This window comes from Sinohyriopsis cumingii, chromosome 6 (assembly GCF_028554795.1).
Source record: "Sinohyriopsis cumingii isolate HCF-2022 chromosome 6, ASM2855479v2, whole genome shotgun sequence".
NCBI classification, from domain to species: Eukaryota; Metazoa; Mollusca; class Bivalvia; order Unionida; family Unionidae; genus Sinohyriopsis; species Sinohyriopsis cumingii.
Window position 1 is genome coordinate 79,359,200 of NC_142966.1, and position 19,607 is coordinate 79,378,806.

The 19,607-nt window shown below is 38.1% G+C and overlaps 1 protein-coding gene across 1 annotated transcript in view; it reads left to right on the top strand.

Moving 5' to 3' along the window:
- The window catches only part of LOC149797294 (uncharacterized), an 88,567-nt gene that overhangs the window by 61,331 nt on the left and 7,629 nt on the right, over positions 1–19,607 (top strand). Inside the window, exon 7 of the mRNA XM_089962012.1 lies at positions 11,194–11,359. Within this exon, the coding sequence (XP_089818138.1) occupies positions 11,194–11,359 (166 nt within the window). The remainder of the gene's footprint in view (positions 1–11,193; positions 11,360–19,607) is intronic.

A 19,607-nucleotide genomic window follows, 5' to 3' on the forward strand; every position in this document is an offset into this window, starting at 1 on the left:
GCTGCATAATAAGAATAATATTGATAATCACGGACAGAATCATCCCTGCGCACTGGGGCATCTATATCAAACGCGGGATCAGCGGTTCGCGCAAACATTTTATTATTTATCATGTTGATGTTTTCAATTGCGATTTTTTCGTCGTAAATTCTTTGAATTCTGTTTAAGACCACTCCCCCGCTATTGCGTTTATGGGCGCGTTGGTGGACGACTGAGCCGCCAACGACTCTAGTTTTTCTTCCACGGCGTTATTTATTACTTTACTGACATTTGCAGGCATCACTGTCGTTGATGGCATCACCGGTGGTTTCTGTTTTTTTCTCCTCACCAACGACATTAGTTTGTCCCGCGCGGCTGAAAGCGCCTTTCCGGCAACGTCTCCAATAGCACTAATACCCTTATCACGAATAACATCAATAGCCTTCATTCCTAATTGTTTGGCTAACGGCGCTACTTTTGGAGCCATTCTTGTAAATAACCCCGCAATGGTGCTACCGAGACCGTCTCCATAGTACGCGCGGTAAACAGGCAATCGCGAGTTTACCACGTAGACGAGTACTGGTTTATCGTGGTTGTAGTGTATGATCATCTTTATTATAAAAACACCGGTTTTTCAATTAGTGATTGTGATCACCAGTGATTGATCCCCCCCCCCTTTCCCACTGCCGTGTGGAAAACCGGAATAAATTTTATCAAAATTTCCTTGGGTTTTTACCCTCGATAAAAATCCGGTTTTTTTCCGGTTTTTTCTTGATTTCTAGTCATTTTTGGTCATTTTTTGTTGCCTATAGTCGTTTTTTTTCGATTTTTCAGCAAAAACATCGATTTTCTCTAAATGATTTCCTGGGGTTTTTGCCCTCGAAAAACGGTCAAAAACGACCAAAAACGGTCAGAAAACGACCAAAAACGGTCAAAAAACGACCAAAAACGGTCAAAATTGACGCGGATTTACAATATTATATAATTTTGCAAACGGTTGACATGTGTGGCGGGTTAGTTTTGTAAAACATTTTTTACTCTGACCAGTTTCCATCGATGGGGGAACTGTCATAGTTCTTATGAATAATTATTCTGACATTTCCTCCTGTGGAAAACCGGAATAAATTTTATCAAAATTTCCTTGGGTTTTTGCCCTCGATAAAAATCCGGTTTTTTTCCGGTTTTTTCTTGATTTCTAGTCATTTTTGGTCATTTTTTGTTGCCTATAGTCGTTTTTTTTCGATTTTTCAGCAAAAACATCGATTTTCTCTAAATGATTTCCCGGGGTTTTTGCCCTCGAAAAACGGTCAAAAACGGTCAAAAAATGGCAAAAAACGACAAAAAAACGGTCAAAAAATTAACAAAAACGGTCAGAATTAACAAAAACGATTTTTTTAATCATCCACGAGTTCGTCTATGAGCGTTCGATACGCACTAACGTCCATGATACCGCCCGTAAATAACCGCTTGCAAATATCAGCGGCCTCATTGATTATTTCCGGAGAGTTATTTCCGGCTCGTTTTCCTCCGATTAGTACCTCTAGCCATGATATATCACTGAGAACACTGTTAGGACAGGTAACGCCGTAGGATTCTTTACCAACAGAGTATCCTTTTCCTTTTTTTAGTTTTACCCTTTTTTCAACTTCTTTATGGAATGCATCGTAATCGGGATCACCACGATGTGATAATGCATTCTCGTGTTTACTCGCTAAATACACTATTCTTGTCCAATCCTTTAACGTCTTTATACTTTTCTCGTAACCGCTATTGATATGCTCCTTATCTCGTATGCTCTTAGCAAAATTGGAGGCAGTAAAATCAATTAATTCTTCCCCCCTGCTGCTGAAGCCTCTAATTTGATCTATTGTGCTCTTCTTAAGTACATTACGGGGTATATTCCCCCTTTTCTCTTTTTCTTCCGGTGTTTCTTCCGGTGTTTCTTCCGGTATTTCTTCTTCTGGTTCTCTTGCGGTAGCACCTAGTTCTTCTTCGTCGGCCATTGTAACATAAGGTTCTTGTGGGTCCATTATAGCGAGTGGTGGTGGCCTCCGTGTTGTAGCAGCCGCTATTTTTGCAGGGAGTGTTTCTAAAGACCTTTTTGTTTGTTCGGTCTGAGCCGCTATCTTTTCAAGCGCATCGAGGACGGGTACAGTTGCCGCCGTAACATCTTTGGTCGCTTTAGTTACCGGGGCAAAGAGTTGTTCGCTTCCAACAGTAAAATCGGTTTGTAGTTGCTGCCGCGTTTGAAGTTGCTCTCGGACCCTGTCTCGTAACGGTATGAACTTTTTAAGCGCCGCTAGCCGCTCTCTGGCTAGCCGAGTAGTAAGTGATTCGCCTACCATTATTGCAATTGCGAAGCAATTTCTAATTTCTCGCCGGAGTTTTCGTCTATAATCCTTCTAATGTTTTTGATCTTACTAGAAATCTCCCGGCGTCGTTCATAAACACGTCCGAGTTTTTTTCGTATTATTTCAACGGCAGTGAATAGTCCAATGAATGCATTTGCGTCATTGTGGTACAAGTTTTCATTGATCGTATGTTGTAATCGTTTTATAAAAAAGTACTCGCGGGCCAGGGTAAAACGTCCCCGTTTTGATTGCTTGTTAATAATCTCATAATCGGATAATATTTTTTCACTGTCGAGACCATCAGATAATTCAATTCCTTGATTTTTTAATTTTGAAATCTCGGCTAATATATTATTGATGTCTTCGATATTCATTATTCCTATAAAACATCTTGTTTTTAAATAAAAAAAAATGAAACCCCGTGTATCAATCCCGAGGTGTTCAACAATACTGAATACTTTGTTTTCTTCCGGAACAGACGATTTGTTGTAGCGTTCGCACTGTCATGGCGACTTCGTCAGCGCCATAGGCGCCGGTGGCCTTGTCACGGTGACTTCGTCACTCGCTAATTTCTGTTATATATGAAAATCGAATTCTGTGCCCAGTCTTTTTTGAGATCGCTGAATTCTGTATTCCTTCTGCAACAAATCGTACTGAGGTTATACAAATGTCAAAATATTTTCCTGCCGCATTCATGGAGTGAAATGTTTTTTCTTCGTGCGTTGTTGTATCAAACGATTTGACACCCCTTGCTTTCTTTGGGTATTTACCAGTTTGGCCTTTTTTGGCATTCTGACTTTGCGAGATAGCTTGCAAGTTTATAAGAGAATTATCAGTCTTATTATTATTAATATGATCAATCACAAGTCCATTCTCGATTAATCCGTTGAATACCTCAAATACCGCCCTATGAACATAGTACTTCTTCTTTCCGGCACCAAACATCAAATACCCCTGATTATTTTTCCATCCAACCGGCTTCTTCAGTCTACAATTTCTAACAATGCCATCGCGAGATGCCTCGTAATTGACGAGCAAGGGGTGAGGTCTGAACTCTTGGTCCATTTATATAATAATACTACTTGTCTAATTTATTATTTGGTTTAATTATGAATCTTTCAACGTAGTCTTGGGGGGTTTTGATGACGAAGTCAGCGGTAGGGTCAATGACGGCGTTTTTAATTCGCTTGTCATAATAGCGTTTTAACTCTCTGTATCGCTTTCCGCCACAATTAATACACAACTGCGATTTTCCTCTTACACCGACGTGGCAAACCAAGCACGGAAGGGGGCCAAGAGAACCATTACGAACGCTTTGTAAATGATACCCGCAGAATTCACCTCTACATGATTTATTGCACGGGGTTGTCGACCCAATCATCAACCATTTGCAGTGATTCATTATACTATATTCTTTCATTTAAATACTTGTTTTAATTATATGGATGAGTTCGAGAGATTGGCAGCAATTAAGCCCTGGAAAAATATTAAGTTCAGTCTCGATAGAGTCCTCAAGGACACACCAAAAGCGTTAATAAACGATAGAACCCTGTTGAGTAAAATACGCGATTGTATCAGTGAATTCAAGCGTGATGGTGCATCTCATAGTTGGTCAGCATTTCGAATTGATGGCGTTGTTGATGCTACCATGAACGACAACCGCGCAGCAACGATAATATCACAACTTGACGGTAAAAGGTATTTCTTCAGAGTAAAATTCATTGTCCGGGTGGAATCAGGTGATTGGATCATACGTGATAAATTTGAACCAGTTCTCAGCGACAAGAAAACAGTCATTATTAGCCGCGACTCCAAGCCGGGGCTGTTAACCGGAATTGACAGACCATACTATGAACGAGCGTATCCTGAAACAGCAGTTGTTTATGGAATATACCCGTTAAATAAGAAACCTGATATCGGAAAACTGAAACCAATGAAACAGTCAACGGGGATAAATTGTGTAGCAGAACGAGTAATAGAGCATTTTACAAATGCGTGTCGAGGAAACAAATTGACTGATTTACGACGTAGCAAAATCAACCAGTGGGAACTAACCGTAAAAGAGCATGGAGCAACCATCAGCGACATAGCGAGATTAGAAACATCGCTGAGATTTCCAATAACCGTTACAACGATAACCGGTGAAGTATTATACGAATCGAAGTATAAATCAAATGGGGCCCCAATCAAAATTATTGATCATAACGAACACGCATGGACGCCCGCGATCACAATATTTCCACGGGATAGAACAGTAAAGTATATACCCGAAGAATTCTCCAAGGATGGTTTTCTCGCGGAGAGGAAACTATTTGATGCTATTGCCTACTTGTGTAAAAACGACCCTGTATCAGTGTGGTTACTTCGCAGCGCTGATACCTTTGATCAGTTTGTAAGACCAAACGGTGAATTATATCGCACTGAAGCATTTCACAACAGGATGAAAAAAACCGCCATGGAATTTGAAGAGCATGATGAACAACTGCTAACAAATTGTTTTACGATTTCATCGGTTGCGGCTCATGTTGCAGCAAGGAAAAATGCGTGGAGCCCAACGCGCAAGGAATTTCTACCGGATGTACAATCCAGTTGTTTGGAGTATTATCACGGTGGACTATGGAACACTGAATACAACCGCGACGCTATGATCTCGGTTGATATGGTTGCCTGTTATCCAGCGAGTTTTCTCGGGTATGGATCCGCCGCTGACTACTTTAGACGATTTGGACACCCCAGACATGAAATGACTCGTGTTGCTATTAATGGACCACTGCCTGATTTTGATTTAACCGGATTCGCTCGCGTAGTATCATTTGAGTTCGCGGCAGGACTTCATCGCTGTTGCTATATTTGGATCGGTAGGCACATGGCTGAAAAGAAGTGGTTGCCAATAGCGCTGCTACGGTATATGATTGATTGTAGCATGCTAATTTCGTTGATTGTCAGTGACGCGATTATATCATACCGGGCACAGACTGAAGTCTGGTTACCAAAACTGGAGCGTCTAGATAGCATAATTGACGAGTCCAAAAAACACATCGATGCCGACGAGGAATATATCGTCGAATGGTCCAGAAGGATATTCAACCAACGAAACCGCGAGGCAAAAGATCTCGGTAGAAGAATAATCGGTAAGTTCACACAAGGTGGAAAAAACTGCGATTACAAACGATATTGCTCACGGCTGATTATAGATGACGCAGAATATGATTTCGTAATCAAGGACGCAGTGGCGAAAAATAGATACGTGAACTGCGAAACAGCTTTCTTGTCCAATGGAACAAAGTTGGGTACAGTTGTTACCTACAGCGATGGAGACAGCCCAGCATACCCGCATTTGAGGGCGTCTATGCTGGGTTACGCCGCTATCAATTTATTCTCGATGATAAATAGATTCCCCGACACCGCAGTTAGAGTAGCCGTTGATTCATTTTATATAGACGTAGTGTACAAGGAAAACGTAGCCGGGTTTACTAGTCCGGACGAGAGTTGGGGTACATGGAGAATTAAAAATGAAATACGACGCGATTATTCCCCGTCAGCAGATGTCACCGTTGAGAACAACTACTTACGCAGTGATAAATTATCGGAATGGTCTAATGCACCACCGTGTTCTGATCCAATTTGTAGACACAAGACGGTTTATTTAAGCAGCTGTGGCGGGTCAGGAAAGACGACTCGGGCAATTGAATTATTTCGAACGCGGGCAAGTATAATCGTGCTTACACCGACCCATAGACTAGCGCGAGAAATAAAACAACGAAATGTTGACGCCGTTACTTATCACAGCTTTTTTCGATACAGCGGCGGTGAGTGGACTCCTGATCGAATGGGTGAAAAATTTATTCCTGAGGTTATCATCTGGGATGAGATATGTACTGTTTCGTTAGATGTTTTACAAATGTTTCTTGATTGGTTGCTGCTCGCGAATACAGCGGTAATCATGTGTGGGGATCATGGCCAACCACCACCATTTGTCGGCGAGGGTCCACATGATTGGTTAAAGGGTTTTGTGGACTATTATGAAGAAACCGATACTGATTACCAGGCACTTGATGAACAACTGCGCGAGGTTAAAAAATTAATCAGATTACAGCTGGATAGAATTCAGTGTGAAATAATCCGCGAGGTGATTCCGGAAACGCCGTTAAATGAATTCTGGGAAACATGGAGACCAAACGATTTGATTGTAGCGAGCAGAAAGATAGTCAGAGACACACTTCAGCGGAAGTTGTTTACGTTGCATAAGGAAAAGTTTCCAATGCGCCCAGTGCCGTTATGTTATAGACCCGCGGATACACGGCGGCAGAACATTGAAGTTGAAATCCCGGCCCCGACAGCGTCAGGGACAAAAAAACAAATTCTCGTGCTGAATGATATTGTGCTCGTTGATATCAGCGTCGTCGAGGACGCGCTACGTGCTGATAAATCCCAGTGGACGCTAGGATACGCAACAACAATACATTCCTCGCAGGGACTAACCATCACGGACACAATTGTTTGGATAGTTGATAATCGCATCGAATGGTCGAATCTAGTCTATCTTGCAGTGTCCCGAGTACGGAGAATAAATCAGCTTCGAAGAATTGTTGTTGACGAAGTCAGTGACGGAGTCACCATCGATGCAAGTGTCATTGATAGAAAACTCTCGGGTTACCGCCAACAGGATAAAAAAAAACAACGGCGTTTTGATATTGATGCCGAATTAATAATTGCGTTACGACAACAACAGAATAATCACTGCGCGAGTTGCAATTGTATAATGAGTTGGCGCTATTCGGATAAAGACGCTCGCCAATTTACCGTGGACAGAATCGATAACAGTCTCGGTCATGTCAAAAACAATGTGAGGTTGACTTGTCTTGAGTGCAATAGACGTAACGGCGCTAGTTAAGACCACGCGGGGGCAATTGAGTATCGTCAGGTATCACTTGTAGTTGCTCGCGTATAAACCCCCGCTGTGGGGCAGTTGGATCCAGTCTATAGATCGGTGGTCTACCAGTTGATCGTGTTATCGTTGATATGTTATGTGTGGTAACACTCCAGATAGGATCAGTAGCTCTTTTTTTACCGCCTTCAAGCTCTCCTGGTTCATACAGATATCTAACAGTGACATCGCCGAGAATCGGCTTGGAAACGCTATCTATTTTTGATCCTTTGGGTATATACTCGTATTTAATCGCGTCGCTGGGCTTCATGTTGATTGCTCGGGTAATCTCGTTATTTAACGCGGCAATTACGCCTGGCAACCTTTTGACCCATTCACGAGATCGTTTTTCTTGGATGAATTCCTTCGCGTATTGATATCCAAATAACCGTTCAGCAAGAGTCCGATTGAATCGTTCAACAATTGCCTGATCACGATGTAGCGCAGTATGACCTCGTCGTACCGCGACGCTATGATGTTTCAGCGTTGATAAAACAGCGCCGCGAAATTCACTACCGGGATCAACTTGTAATAGATTTGGCCAGCGCAGAGGACCTCTTTGATAAATCCACTCAAACGCAGCGGCTACTTCAGTTGCTGACTTTGTTTTTAACGGCTCCGCTTGTTTGTATCGACTCGCAACATCAACTACGGTTAGCGCGTATTTGTAACCGTTGTCATGCGGCAGAAATAGTATATCAGCCTGATGAACTTCATTAGGTACGCTGACATCAAAGCGCGAGAAGTTGATTTGTTTAGGCGGTGGTAGATAGATTTGCCATATAGCCTGTTTGGATAACCAATTAGCCGCAGTGGCCCTCGTTACTTTTGCAGCGCTTGCAAGCTTACCAATTGCGGCCTTCCCCTTCCAGTATCCTCTCGGAGAATAATAGATGGATTCCATGTTGTTATTATAAACGCTAGCGTTTTTAATTACCAGCGCCCACCATTAATTTACCTTTCATAGCCGATTTTACCAACCATGAGGCCAATTTTTCTTTGAAGGATTTATCAGGAATAGCATTTAACGCGTGAATTAATTTTACGTCCGCGATATGACGCTGTTGCAGATCGCTACTTTTGTAAGCAACATCATGAACATGACACGCCTTATCGATAGCGTTTATTGGATACTCACCGGGTTTGGGCTGATTTTGATCATCGAGTCTGATATCTAATCGCGTTCCGGGGCCACAGTAGTTATATCCTGGAAGGTGCTTTTCTCCTGGATACTTTGCCCACGGGGTTCCGGGGAGTTTTGATAACTTGGCTGCAATATCACCTCCTCGCTCTTTTTTAAAACATCCCCGGGTTTAATAGAAATAAATCTAAATTTCTTTGTACCGCATTGTACACACTTGCCAGTAAGCGCCGATCTGTTATTTCTTGTTGTAACGGTTGTCATATCATTTGTGCCAGTACGCACTCTACACTTTACACAATATAGATCCATAATTTATGTATAGAGACATGAATATAATTGACTTTTCAGCGACTAAAACAAGAGAACCAGTTAAGCATGTTGCAGCGTTACCAAACTCGATCCGGATGATTATCATCGGACCATCTGGATCCGGCAAGACGCAATTGTTACTCAATTTAATAATGAGATGGATGAAGTGGATAAGTTGTATTTAATCGCCCCTAGCGTGGATGATCAACGATGCTACGAGGTGTTGAAAGATTTCAACGAGAATGCATCAGCGATCGCTAAAAAAAATGTCATCGAGTTTATTACAGATATCAGTGATGCACCGGGTATTGATGATATTGATGGCGACGTTAACAATTTAGTCGTGTACGATGATGTTATGTTAGACAATCAAAAGAACCCAGCTAGGATATTTTCCAGAGGCAGGCATAAAAACACTGACGTGATATATGTCACTCAACGGTATACTCAGATTCCAAAAGTAATCAGAGACAACTGTAATATTCTTGCTGTATTCAACGGCGTTGATACACACACGCTACGAAATATTTGGCAGACATGGTGCGGCGGTGACATGGACTTTAATGTTTTTCGAAACTTTTTTAGTCATGCTCGGTCGACCCCACATGGATTTGTAACGATAAATTTACATGATCCTTGGACACGATATCGTATCGGACTTGACCAAATATTCGGTTAAATCATAGCAGCAGGGGGGGGCGATGACATCGACGCGGTCGTCGATGTGCTTACCGGACGCTGACGCCGCCGGGATCGACGCGCAGAAGGTATCAATTAAACCAAATGACGATTGGACGATCCCCGACGACGATGTCGTCTTTTTTTTTTACCGGGCGCCGATGACACCGGATCCGCTGAGTGCAGAAAGTACTAATTAAGCCAAATGACGTTTGGACAAAATGTCGGATTCGCCCCCCCTGCTGCTCAATGTCATGCTCATGGGCATAAACTTCATTAATGGATTTAACAGGATGATGCACACTGAGTTAAACAACTGAAATAAGGAAAGGAAATGATATTGTTCCTAATGGGAACTTATCATAACCTGTAACTTCAGTGAATATTCAAATATCTTCAGTATCTGGAATTGTAAACAAATATAATTAATATAATTGGATCATTTACCAAGGATGGTCAATGTTTAAAATTTAAACCAAAAAGTGAACAATGTCTCACCTACCACAAGAGTATCAAAGTAGAGGATTTACACAACTGTGAATAAGGTATGATTCTGTCACCAAGTGTGATCAAAGCATAGAATTTGTACAAAAATATGAAGAACGTTTCATTCAAAAGTAGCATATATTTATATGTATACACACATGATTTTCACTCACATGGCGATACTAAATTATTGACTTCATTCATATGGTAATATTGAATATTGATTTAACAATGGAACTTATGTTACTTGTGGCATCCATATGACAATATCATGACGTAATTCTGGTTCCAGTCAAGTCAAATGGCCAAGGAGCCACCACCAATGGCCCATAACTCCTTGTCTGCTGAAGGTTCCCTCAAGAGCCTACCTGTTCCCAGCAGACTTGCTGGTTCTGATGCTTTGGTCCCTCTCTGCAAGAAAACCAATACCATCATCAGAATTAATGTCACCATTAACAGTGGCACGCAGGTGACATGAAACAACAGAGTTCTTTGACGCCCATCCAAAATCAGCCAAAGATATGACTATAACCATTTAATACATGAGACATGTTTAAGTACAAATGCAGTGATAGATGTTGTATGCATCCATGCAAATGAATTTGCTTCATTACGTATTAAATAATTTCATCAAAACTACTGTTTGAGATTATTATTTCAGTAACCAGGTTTGTATATGAATATGTGTCCGACAAGAATAATCTCACTGAATTATAGGAGCTCAAACTTTACTCATCATTAAATGCATGTAACTTATAATTGAATTCAGTTTGCCTGTCCACATTATAAAAATTCTTATCTTGAAATGGACTTTACCTCCATGACACGATGTTATATTGTTTATTTTTTTCTTGTTAAAAAAATGATTTCCCTGATTTACATTTTTTTTAATGGAAAGTCATAATGACAGGACAGATTGTATCATAGCAAGGCTTGCCAGCTCAACACAGTGTTCAGTAGAATGTATGATTCTTTGCCTACAGTCTTTTAAAACAATAGAATATAGGATGGTGATTAAAGCCCATAGTAAAATAAGAAACGCCGATAACACAGTGTTTAGTATCACCCAGGATTTCCTGCCTACAGTCTTGTTACTAGTACAGAATATAGCCTGGTAATAAAATCCCTTAGTAAAGTATAGAACAGAGAACGTTGAATTCTCTTTTATGACATGCTGCATTTAATAGCATAAACAATACGAATGTAACCATGTCACTGTGCATACCGGATATTTGTGAGATTTTCTGCTTTAAAATTGTTGGGTAATTCTGTCCACAGTGAGGTAAAATATTTAATTGTGTTGTACCTGTACCACACAGGGATCATCTAGCATACCATCTGTTCTAAGCTCAACCTCAACCTCTGCCTCTCGATCAACACCGAGTTCTGATGCTTTAAGTCAAGGCCAGAGGCCAGATGGTGGTCAAGGATACAACACCAGTATTGGAGGAAATGGAAATATTAGTGGTGGATCAATGCTGAAAGGTGGTTAGAATTTCCATAAAAACTGTGTAAACCTTCATATGCCTTATAGTGACTAATGTCTTGCCTATGTAACCATATTGAGACACGGGTATGACTTTTCTGGGGGTTTACTTCATCACCAACAATATTATGGATTTAGCAAGTCAGAGATGGGTGACACAGCATTGTAAGAATACATGTGAAACAGAGAGGGTTCCACATCATCACTTGTTTTCTTGTGTTGCCTCAAAAACTTTCAAGATCTAAATCTGCACTAACAAAACACAGTGTGTCTCATCTTTGTTACATCTGAATAGAAAAAAATCTTGATTACACCATTCCCTCGACAACTCGAGCCCTGATAACTCGTGAACCCACTTATAATGTGGAGTGAGGCATGGATCCCTTTTTTTAAACCAGAAAATACCCCAAAAATTGATCCCTATTTGTTGAACTTGAAAAAAACCACAATCAAAATTAGTAACGGAAACTTTGCTTGTTTTATCGTCAAAAGCAGTATATAGGACTGGAAATTTTAATCAGCATTATGAAATATCAAATTTTAAAATAGGTCATTCGATTTTTTACATTTTCTTTCCAAACACCATTTCTAGTACACCACAATTAACAATATGTATGGAAATTTTGATCAATGAAAATGTCATGCCGAGTGGAGGCAGTACTTTATCAAACAAATACAAATTAAAAAAATAATTTCTATTGAAATTTGTGTTCTAGTTCTATCTTTAGTTCCTTTTAAGTGTAATCATCATAAATGCAATGTGTCCTCTTGTAATTAAACATAAAATGCATCAATCTACTGTAACAGCAATGTCCGCGAGCGTTTCTCTGTGAACCTAAATAAGTGCCGACTGTGTTTTGATACTACTGACTTGCAGAAGTATTTGTTTTATTGTTGCACTGAATTCAAAGCTGGCCTCTTTTGTATTATCACATTATGTCTTTTCAATCAAACACTGTTATAAATCTTATTGTGTATGTAACATAAACTACCTTAAATTAACCGACTCATTCATAATTGTGATCAAAGATAGCAAGGCAACCAATCGAAATGAATACTTTGTAAAATAAAGAGCATGGTTTCACAGATATGGACCATTGTGGGCAAGCAAGTTTCAGAATCATTCTTGAACTGGCACTTGGAGATATCCTCAGGGATGATAAGAAGTTTCATTATTACTTCCAATGAAATCATGACATCAATATTGTACTAATTGAACAAAACAAAAATTGAGTTTCTACGTAGATGATAATGTCTCATGAAATAAATGTTGCTTGTTTTTGAAAACAACGAATCTTGTTTGGTGGTGTATCAACTGTTAGTCTAGTTCCCTGCTCTTTTGACTCCCTATTTGGAAGGACACTATTAAATACCACTCTGGGAACCAGACTCATCAAGAAAACAAAAAGCAGTGACATAATACAGATTTTTCGCGTACATATGATGGTTGTTGAAACCAGTTGGGACAATCTTTCACGTGTTGGACATTTTGAAAATAAATGTTATTTAAAAAGAATAATGAACAACTTCATTAGAAAAAGTGTGTCATTAAAAGTTATTATTGACATGATTGTAAAATGAGGATTCAGTCAGTAAACAGCCCAGTTCCTTAACCCGCCCCCTACCCCCGTGTGGTTTTCTCTGTTTAAGTAGGGATAACAGGCCAAATTTAAAATTTCATCTCGGGTTCATAAAAATGTATTTTTGAGAAGGTCAAAGCATCAGAAATAACAAATTAGCAAATAAAGTATACTCCTTATCATGGTTTTTGCTCATAGCAAAACCAAACTACTTATTTTATTGCCTGCAAAAAAAAAAATGAATCATCCAAAAAGTGAGCATTTTTTGTACAGTGTATATATTGAAAATAAATCCAGTAATGGAAAGTTTTTTTTGCCTAATTAATGAAGCAGAGTCACTAGAGAATATAACCAGGCTGTTGAGGCATAATTTACAAATGTATGTGTATATAAATGAAACTTTTGGGGAAATGTGCCTTGGCCAATCCAGAATTTGCAGCTTTAATGACTCAGAATTTACAATTATAAGAGTATGTCCAATACAAAAGCCATATTATGTGTAAAGTTTGTTATTATTCATATTTTATTGTGAAAATGAAAAAGAAATCTATAAGGACACTGTAACAAGACAATCCAGGTATTTATTCCTTTTAAATGCCTACTTGTATTAGAATTTGTTTAGACTAATTCATCAAAAAATATTGTTTTTATGACTGAAAGTTTACATAAAATATTTATTTTCTCTAATCTTTCCTGTGGAAAGTTAAATATATTTACTGTATATACTTGTTATTTTAATTTATTTATTTATTTTGCAGTTGCTATATTGCATAGTTGGATTGTGCTGGCAGTTTTTGGCATAACACTATTAACTTATTTTGTAAATAGTGTAAAATAGCAATAAAAACACAGACAAATGAAGATATTTATGCACAGGGTATGGATGCTACAACAGCCTGAGCTGTGAGTAACCTTAAAACTTCAAAAGTTTCTTTTAAATTATTACTGGGTGGGTGGGGTCTTATTCTTCAAACAGAAAGCAATTACATCTCATATGTGAAGATACAAGTATAAATTTGTATTAATCTTTTCTACTCCTACATTAATTTCATATCCAAAGGTATCAAGCAGGTTTTATACTATTTTGTAGCAGTAATAATAAAAAAAAACTGCTGGTTACATGTAGGTCTAGCGATAGAAGAAGTCTGACATTTTGTCAGCAAAGTACTTTACAATAAATCTCCTTTATGTACTATATATATATATATATATATATATATATATATATATATATATATATATATATATATATATATAAATATATATATATATATATATATATATATATATATATATATATATATATATATACATATATATATATATATATTATACTGATAAGATGATTTCCTGTAGTCAGAGATTTCGTTGTCCTTTATTGATAAAATGTCAGACTCTGTGGTTGTTACCTCTACCAGATGCTCAAGGGAGAAAACTGACACATTTCCGATTAAATATGAGATGGAGGGTATGTTATAATACAACCCTATTCCCATGAAACAAAGATAAGTACCACAATATTCTTGGCACATTCTATATTTTGACAAAGAAATAAAACCTCTTCTGTATGAAACCCTCCATGATTTCACTTGTTTTGTGGACTTTTTATGAAAATATTCTCTGAACCATATCAAATTCTCAACCAATAACTTATAGTTTAAAAGAAAAGCCAAATAGTTTCCTTTGCGCAGGTTATCACGTAAAATGTTCCCGCTATTCATGAAATTATCCAATCAAAGTTAAAAGAACGGGAGCCCTGTAAAGAGGGGTACCCTATCTGTACAAAAATAGTAAGAATGTGGCACTTGGCCTGACTAAAGCGCCCTCTAGTTCCATTGTTATTGCTAGTTTAATTTTTGTCTCTCGGTAATTCATGCCCTCACTTATAGTGCGGTTTATGTTTGTTGGCCACATTGTGCACAAGTTATCGAGTGAGAGGTGTATAAACAAATTGATCAAATGAATTTTGAATGATTACTCAGAGAACTTTATCCTCGCTGATGGTGAGGTGTCTTGAGTCTCATAAAAAGTAATTCTCAAGTTTTGACATTAGTTACATTGTGCTATAAATAAAATATACAAAATATGGTTATCTGAAAATACAATAAGTATCAATATATTTAGCTACGACTTAGAAGAAAAACAGTAATAGAGTGTGCCCTCCGAAAGGTTGGATCATACCATTAAGCACTTGCAGTAATATATTGCAGATTTATCTCAGTTGATCTGTAATACAGGGGAGACATAGTCAATTGTCTGGTGACTTGCTTTGATGCAGGGCAGAATTGAAGTATACATAATTAAAATTACTCTGTGTTTTTTTTAGTTCAATCATAAAGTTTGCAATTTTTAGGGTCTTGTAAAAATTATATATATCATACTTTGATATAACTCATTGTGACACAACTCCTACTGTGACAAATCCTAATGTCACATAACTCACACTTGCCTAATTAATGGTGACCTGTCTCTTACTGTGACACTATTGCTGTGACGTAACTCATACAGGGGTATAATTCTTGATGTGACATGATTAACAGTGTGTCATATTTCATACAAAGACAAAACTTGATGTGACATGATTAACAGTGTGTCATATTTCATACAAAGACAAAACTTGATGTGACATGATTAACAGTGTGTCATATTTCATACCAAGACAAAACTCTTTACATTATTTGAGAAAGGACTCACCAGAAAATTGAATTTTTCTCATTTTCTTTAATTTATTATGACATATTATTATTGTAGTTATTACTGTAGAAAACTTTGTATGATTGATGTCCTGTTGTTTGTCATCTAGTCATTATCAGTTCATCCGTTTAAATAAGTTCTCAATTATCCTAAACTACTGGAAGGATTGCCATGAAATTTGACATACTCCTTCATCCCAAGGTCTGGCTGGGCCAAAATGAAAATGGTGCCTTTAGGACATCCAATATGGCCAACAGAATATTCATCTTGGGAATCTTGTTATTCTGCTACTCCTCCTGTCATGAAGGTCATATAAACATGGAGTTTGTAATGGAAGACTTCTTATGATGTCTAGTTCGTCTTAAATGCTGCTGATCTGACATCCAGTATTGCTACCACAGCAGCCAGTTTGTGAATCTTATTGTTACTCCACCTGAACGACACATCCTATCAACATGGAGTTTTCACCAGAAGACTTCTTGTCAAGTTTTTTTGATTCTAAAGAAAATGGTGTCAGTCTGACCTCCACTATGGCCACCATATGGGGATCTGGAAAATTTTGTCCCTACTTGTCATAATTAGAAAAGCTTATTGAAATGAAGTTTCTCAAAAAAAACCTTTATAAAGTAACTAGGTGTTCCAAATTGAAAATAACGCTGTCCAATATGACAGCTTGAAAATCTTATTATGGCTACTCCTCGAGTAATGGATGGTCCTATTGATCTTCATTAAAAGACTCCTTATGATGTCAAGTTGGTCCTATATGAAAATGGTTCCAATTTTACAACCAATATGCAAATCTTGTTGTTGCTTAAAATATCAGAGATTATTTCAACACTTGGCACTCACATTATTATTATTATTATTATTCATGTCCTCAATGATTTTCATTATTATTATATATACATGTCACTTTTCTAGCAAAGAATGTCCATTGACCTTGAATCCCAAAAATAAGATAATAATACTGTTGTTTTCTGATTCCATGTTACCTTGCTCTCAAATGGGGATGGAATCACTTTTTCCATGAGGATTTCTGGTTACAGCTGAAAAAGCATGAATAACTGTGCCATAGCTTCACTTGTCATACAAATGAATATGAGTCGCATTCTCTTTAACAAAAATGTATCATCAGGTTCCAACAATTTGTTAAATCCTGCTTTACAGAACTGTAATAATGCTATCATTCCCATGTGAAGTCCCCCTCGGAGCCTCTCACAATGTCCCATCAGAAATAATTAAAATACTATCAGCTGGGCATCAGATATGAACTTTCCTATTTATTTGCTAGTGATACATTTTGTGATGCAAACTTTGACAATTGCACAATAGCTGTATATCACATATATTAATCTGTTGCTCCCACACATCGAAGAACTTGTCATATTAACAGTGAATCTTGGTAGTGAAAATGAGTGACTGTTGTTATATATGCTCCATTCATAAAACTAATATTCAGATTTATATCAGGGGCCCTGAATGGTCAAGTGGTCTAAAGTGCTCACCATTACAGATCATTGCCATCTCACCTCTGTCTGCATGGGTTTGAGTCTTGGGTTCGGCCAAAGTGGGTATGTGAGAAATCTTACCAGTAGCTTCTCATGGGTTGGTAGTTCTTTCCAGGGCTTTCCCAGGCTCTTCCTCCACCATTTATACTAGCTGCCATGTATAGCCTATCATGTGTTGAAAAATGGTGTTCAACTCTACAACAACAACAACATGTTTATATCAGCAGTTAAGGAAAAATGAAATTCAGTTCATGAGTTATTATGAAGTTCATATCAGGAAAGGTTGAAATCTTAAGCAATTTATTTTTTTCCCATTATGTTTTGAGATTATATAAATTTACCACCGCTCTGGTGGCCTAGTGGTTGGATGCAGGAGGTCATGGGTTCAATCCCCGGCCGAGTCATACTAAAGATTTACAAAAATGTTTCTAACAGCTGCCTTGATTGGTGCTCAGCATTAGGAGATTAGTGTTAGGACTGGTCAGCCTGGTGTCAGGATAATGTGACTGGGTTGGACATCATGCTACGTGTCTGCGGCATGATGCCCCAGTGCTAGACATCACTATAAACTGTCAAACTGCAGGCATTGTAGTGATACGACTGAAAAATTGTTAAAAGCTATGTTAAAAATCCAAATCACAGACACAAACACACATAAATTTATCTGAATATTGATAGGTATATAATCAGGATATCATTATCATATTAATTCCATTGCTAGATCAAGTCTTGCTGTCAGCATCGGAAAATCAAGATCATTGCTTGACACTTAACGTCACATAATGATCCAGATTTGATGACTACTAAGCTTGATCTTGCAATCAAAATCACATTACTGTGTTAAAAATAATATGGGTGGTATTTTTTTACTGAATTCAGGACACTCCTTGTCACTATTAATCTCATGCATCTTGTGCAATACTATTATCATTATTATGATTGATACAGGCCAATAGGATTACAAGACAATATGAATTCATTATTTCTTGTTGGGTACAAAACATATATTTAATGTCCCAGTAAACAATGATCATTTATTTAATAAAAAAACCAGGACCTCCCCTTCCCCAGTCCACAATAGGACCTATTTCACGGCATATTAATCTTCAGCATGATCCCAAACCCCAATCCACAGTAGGACACCTATCCCCTATCCACAGTAGGACCTCCTTCACCAAGCCACGATGGGATCCCTTCATCAATCTACAGTAGGACCCCTTCCTCAATTTACAATAGGCTAATCCTCAATCTACAATAGTACCCCTTTCACTCTACAGTTAAGGACCCACATCTCCAATCCACAGTAGGACCCCCTTCACCAATCCACTCAATTAGGACCATTTCCTCAATCCACAGGAGGGCCTCCTTCATCAGTCTACAACAGGACTCCTTACTCAATGACTTTTTTTTGTACTGATGAAAATGCCATTAATTATTCACAAAATATGAAAATAGATCCCAGTGGTGTAATGATATATTACACCAATAGACTGATGTTCATATTGGTACAAATTCTTCAATATCAATATGGTAACCCTAACAGTCAATTTCTTTTAGCTGATTATTGTGAAACTGTTTACTGAAAATATTATTTGATATTATAAAAGAACACCATAACCAACTGACCACATGGTTTAGTAATGGCTGAAAGACGACGCTTAAATGAGCCTGAACCAGATCTTATACTACATAAACAGACAAAAAGTGTTGCTTGAGCTCACTTTGGCTATTTATGAAAGTAAGATGGTGAAAATCAGATTGTGTAGTAGATGTTTCATTATCACGAACCAGTCTGGAGGGACTTCTAATAGCTTTGCGACACAAATGCCTCCACATTATCCGTTTTAAAAAGTTGGTCATTACTTACCTTTAAGCTGCAAACTCTCATCTTTTCCTGACCATATACACAATCCTTGTCATTTGTTCCTAAAATAAGGAGAAACACAGCTGATAGAACATGTTGCTCATAATTGTTATTGTAATTAAAACTTGCAGGCTCAGCAAATAGCGCTCATAGTTGGGAACACATGGCTTTCAAAATGGTCTGCTCAATGGAAGTGTATACTGATACAGTTTGTAATCCAGTCATTTATATTGCATTATGATTTAAACTGGAAATACAGACATCTAGGTGATAATCAAGAAAATTAATCAATTCACAGGATTAAATGATCTTCAGAGCCATCTCCACAGAGGCATATATCAGTGAATGACACTGTGTTTTTACAGTGCGGTTACAGTTGTTTTTTGCATAAACCAATCAGGAGGCTTTGCTATGGTGGTATTGTTATATAAACTGCAAATTTCAGCAACATAGAAAGTGTCTGTTTCTCATGATTTATTTGGAATGCATACAATCAAGTTCAGATTATGCCTTTCATACTTTCTTAAGAAGATAATAAGTTTGGGACTTGGTATCCTCTTTGTGTGTGTGTGTGTGTGTGTGTGTAAGAATCTGTGGGTGC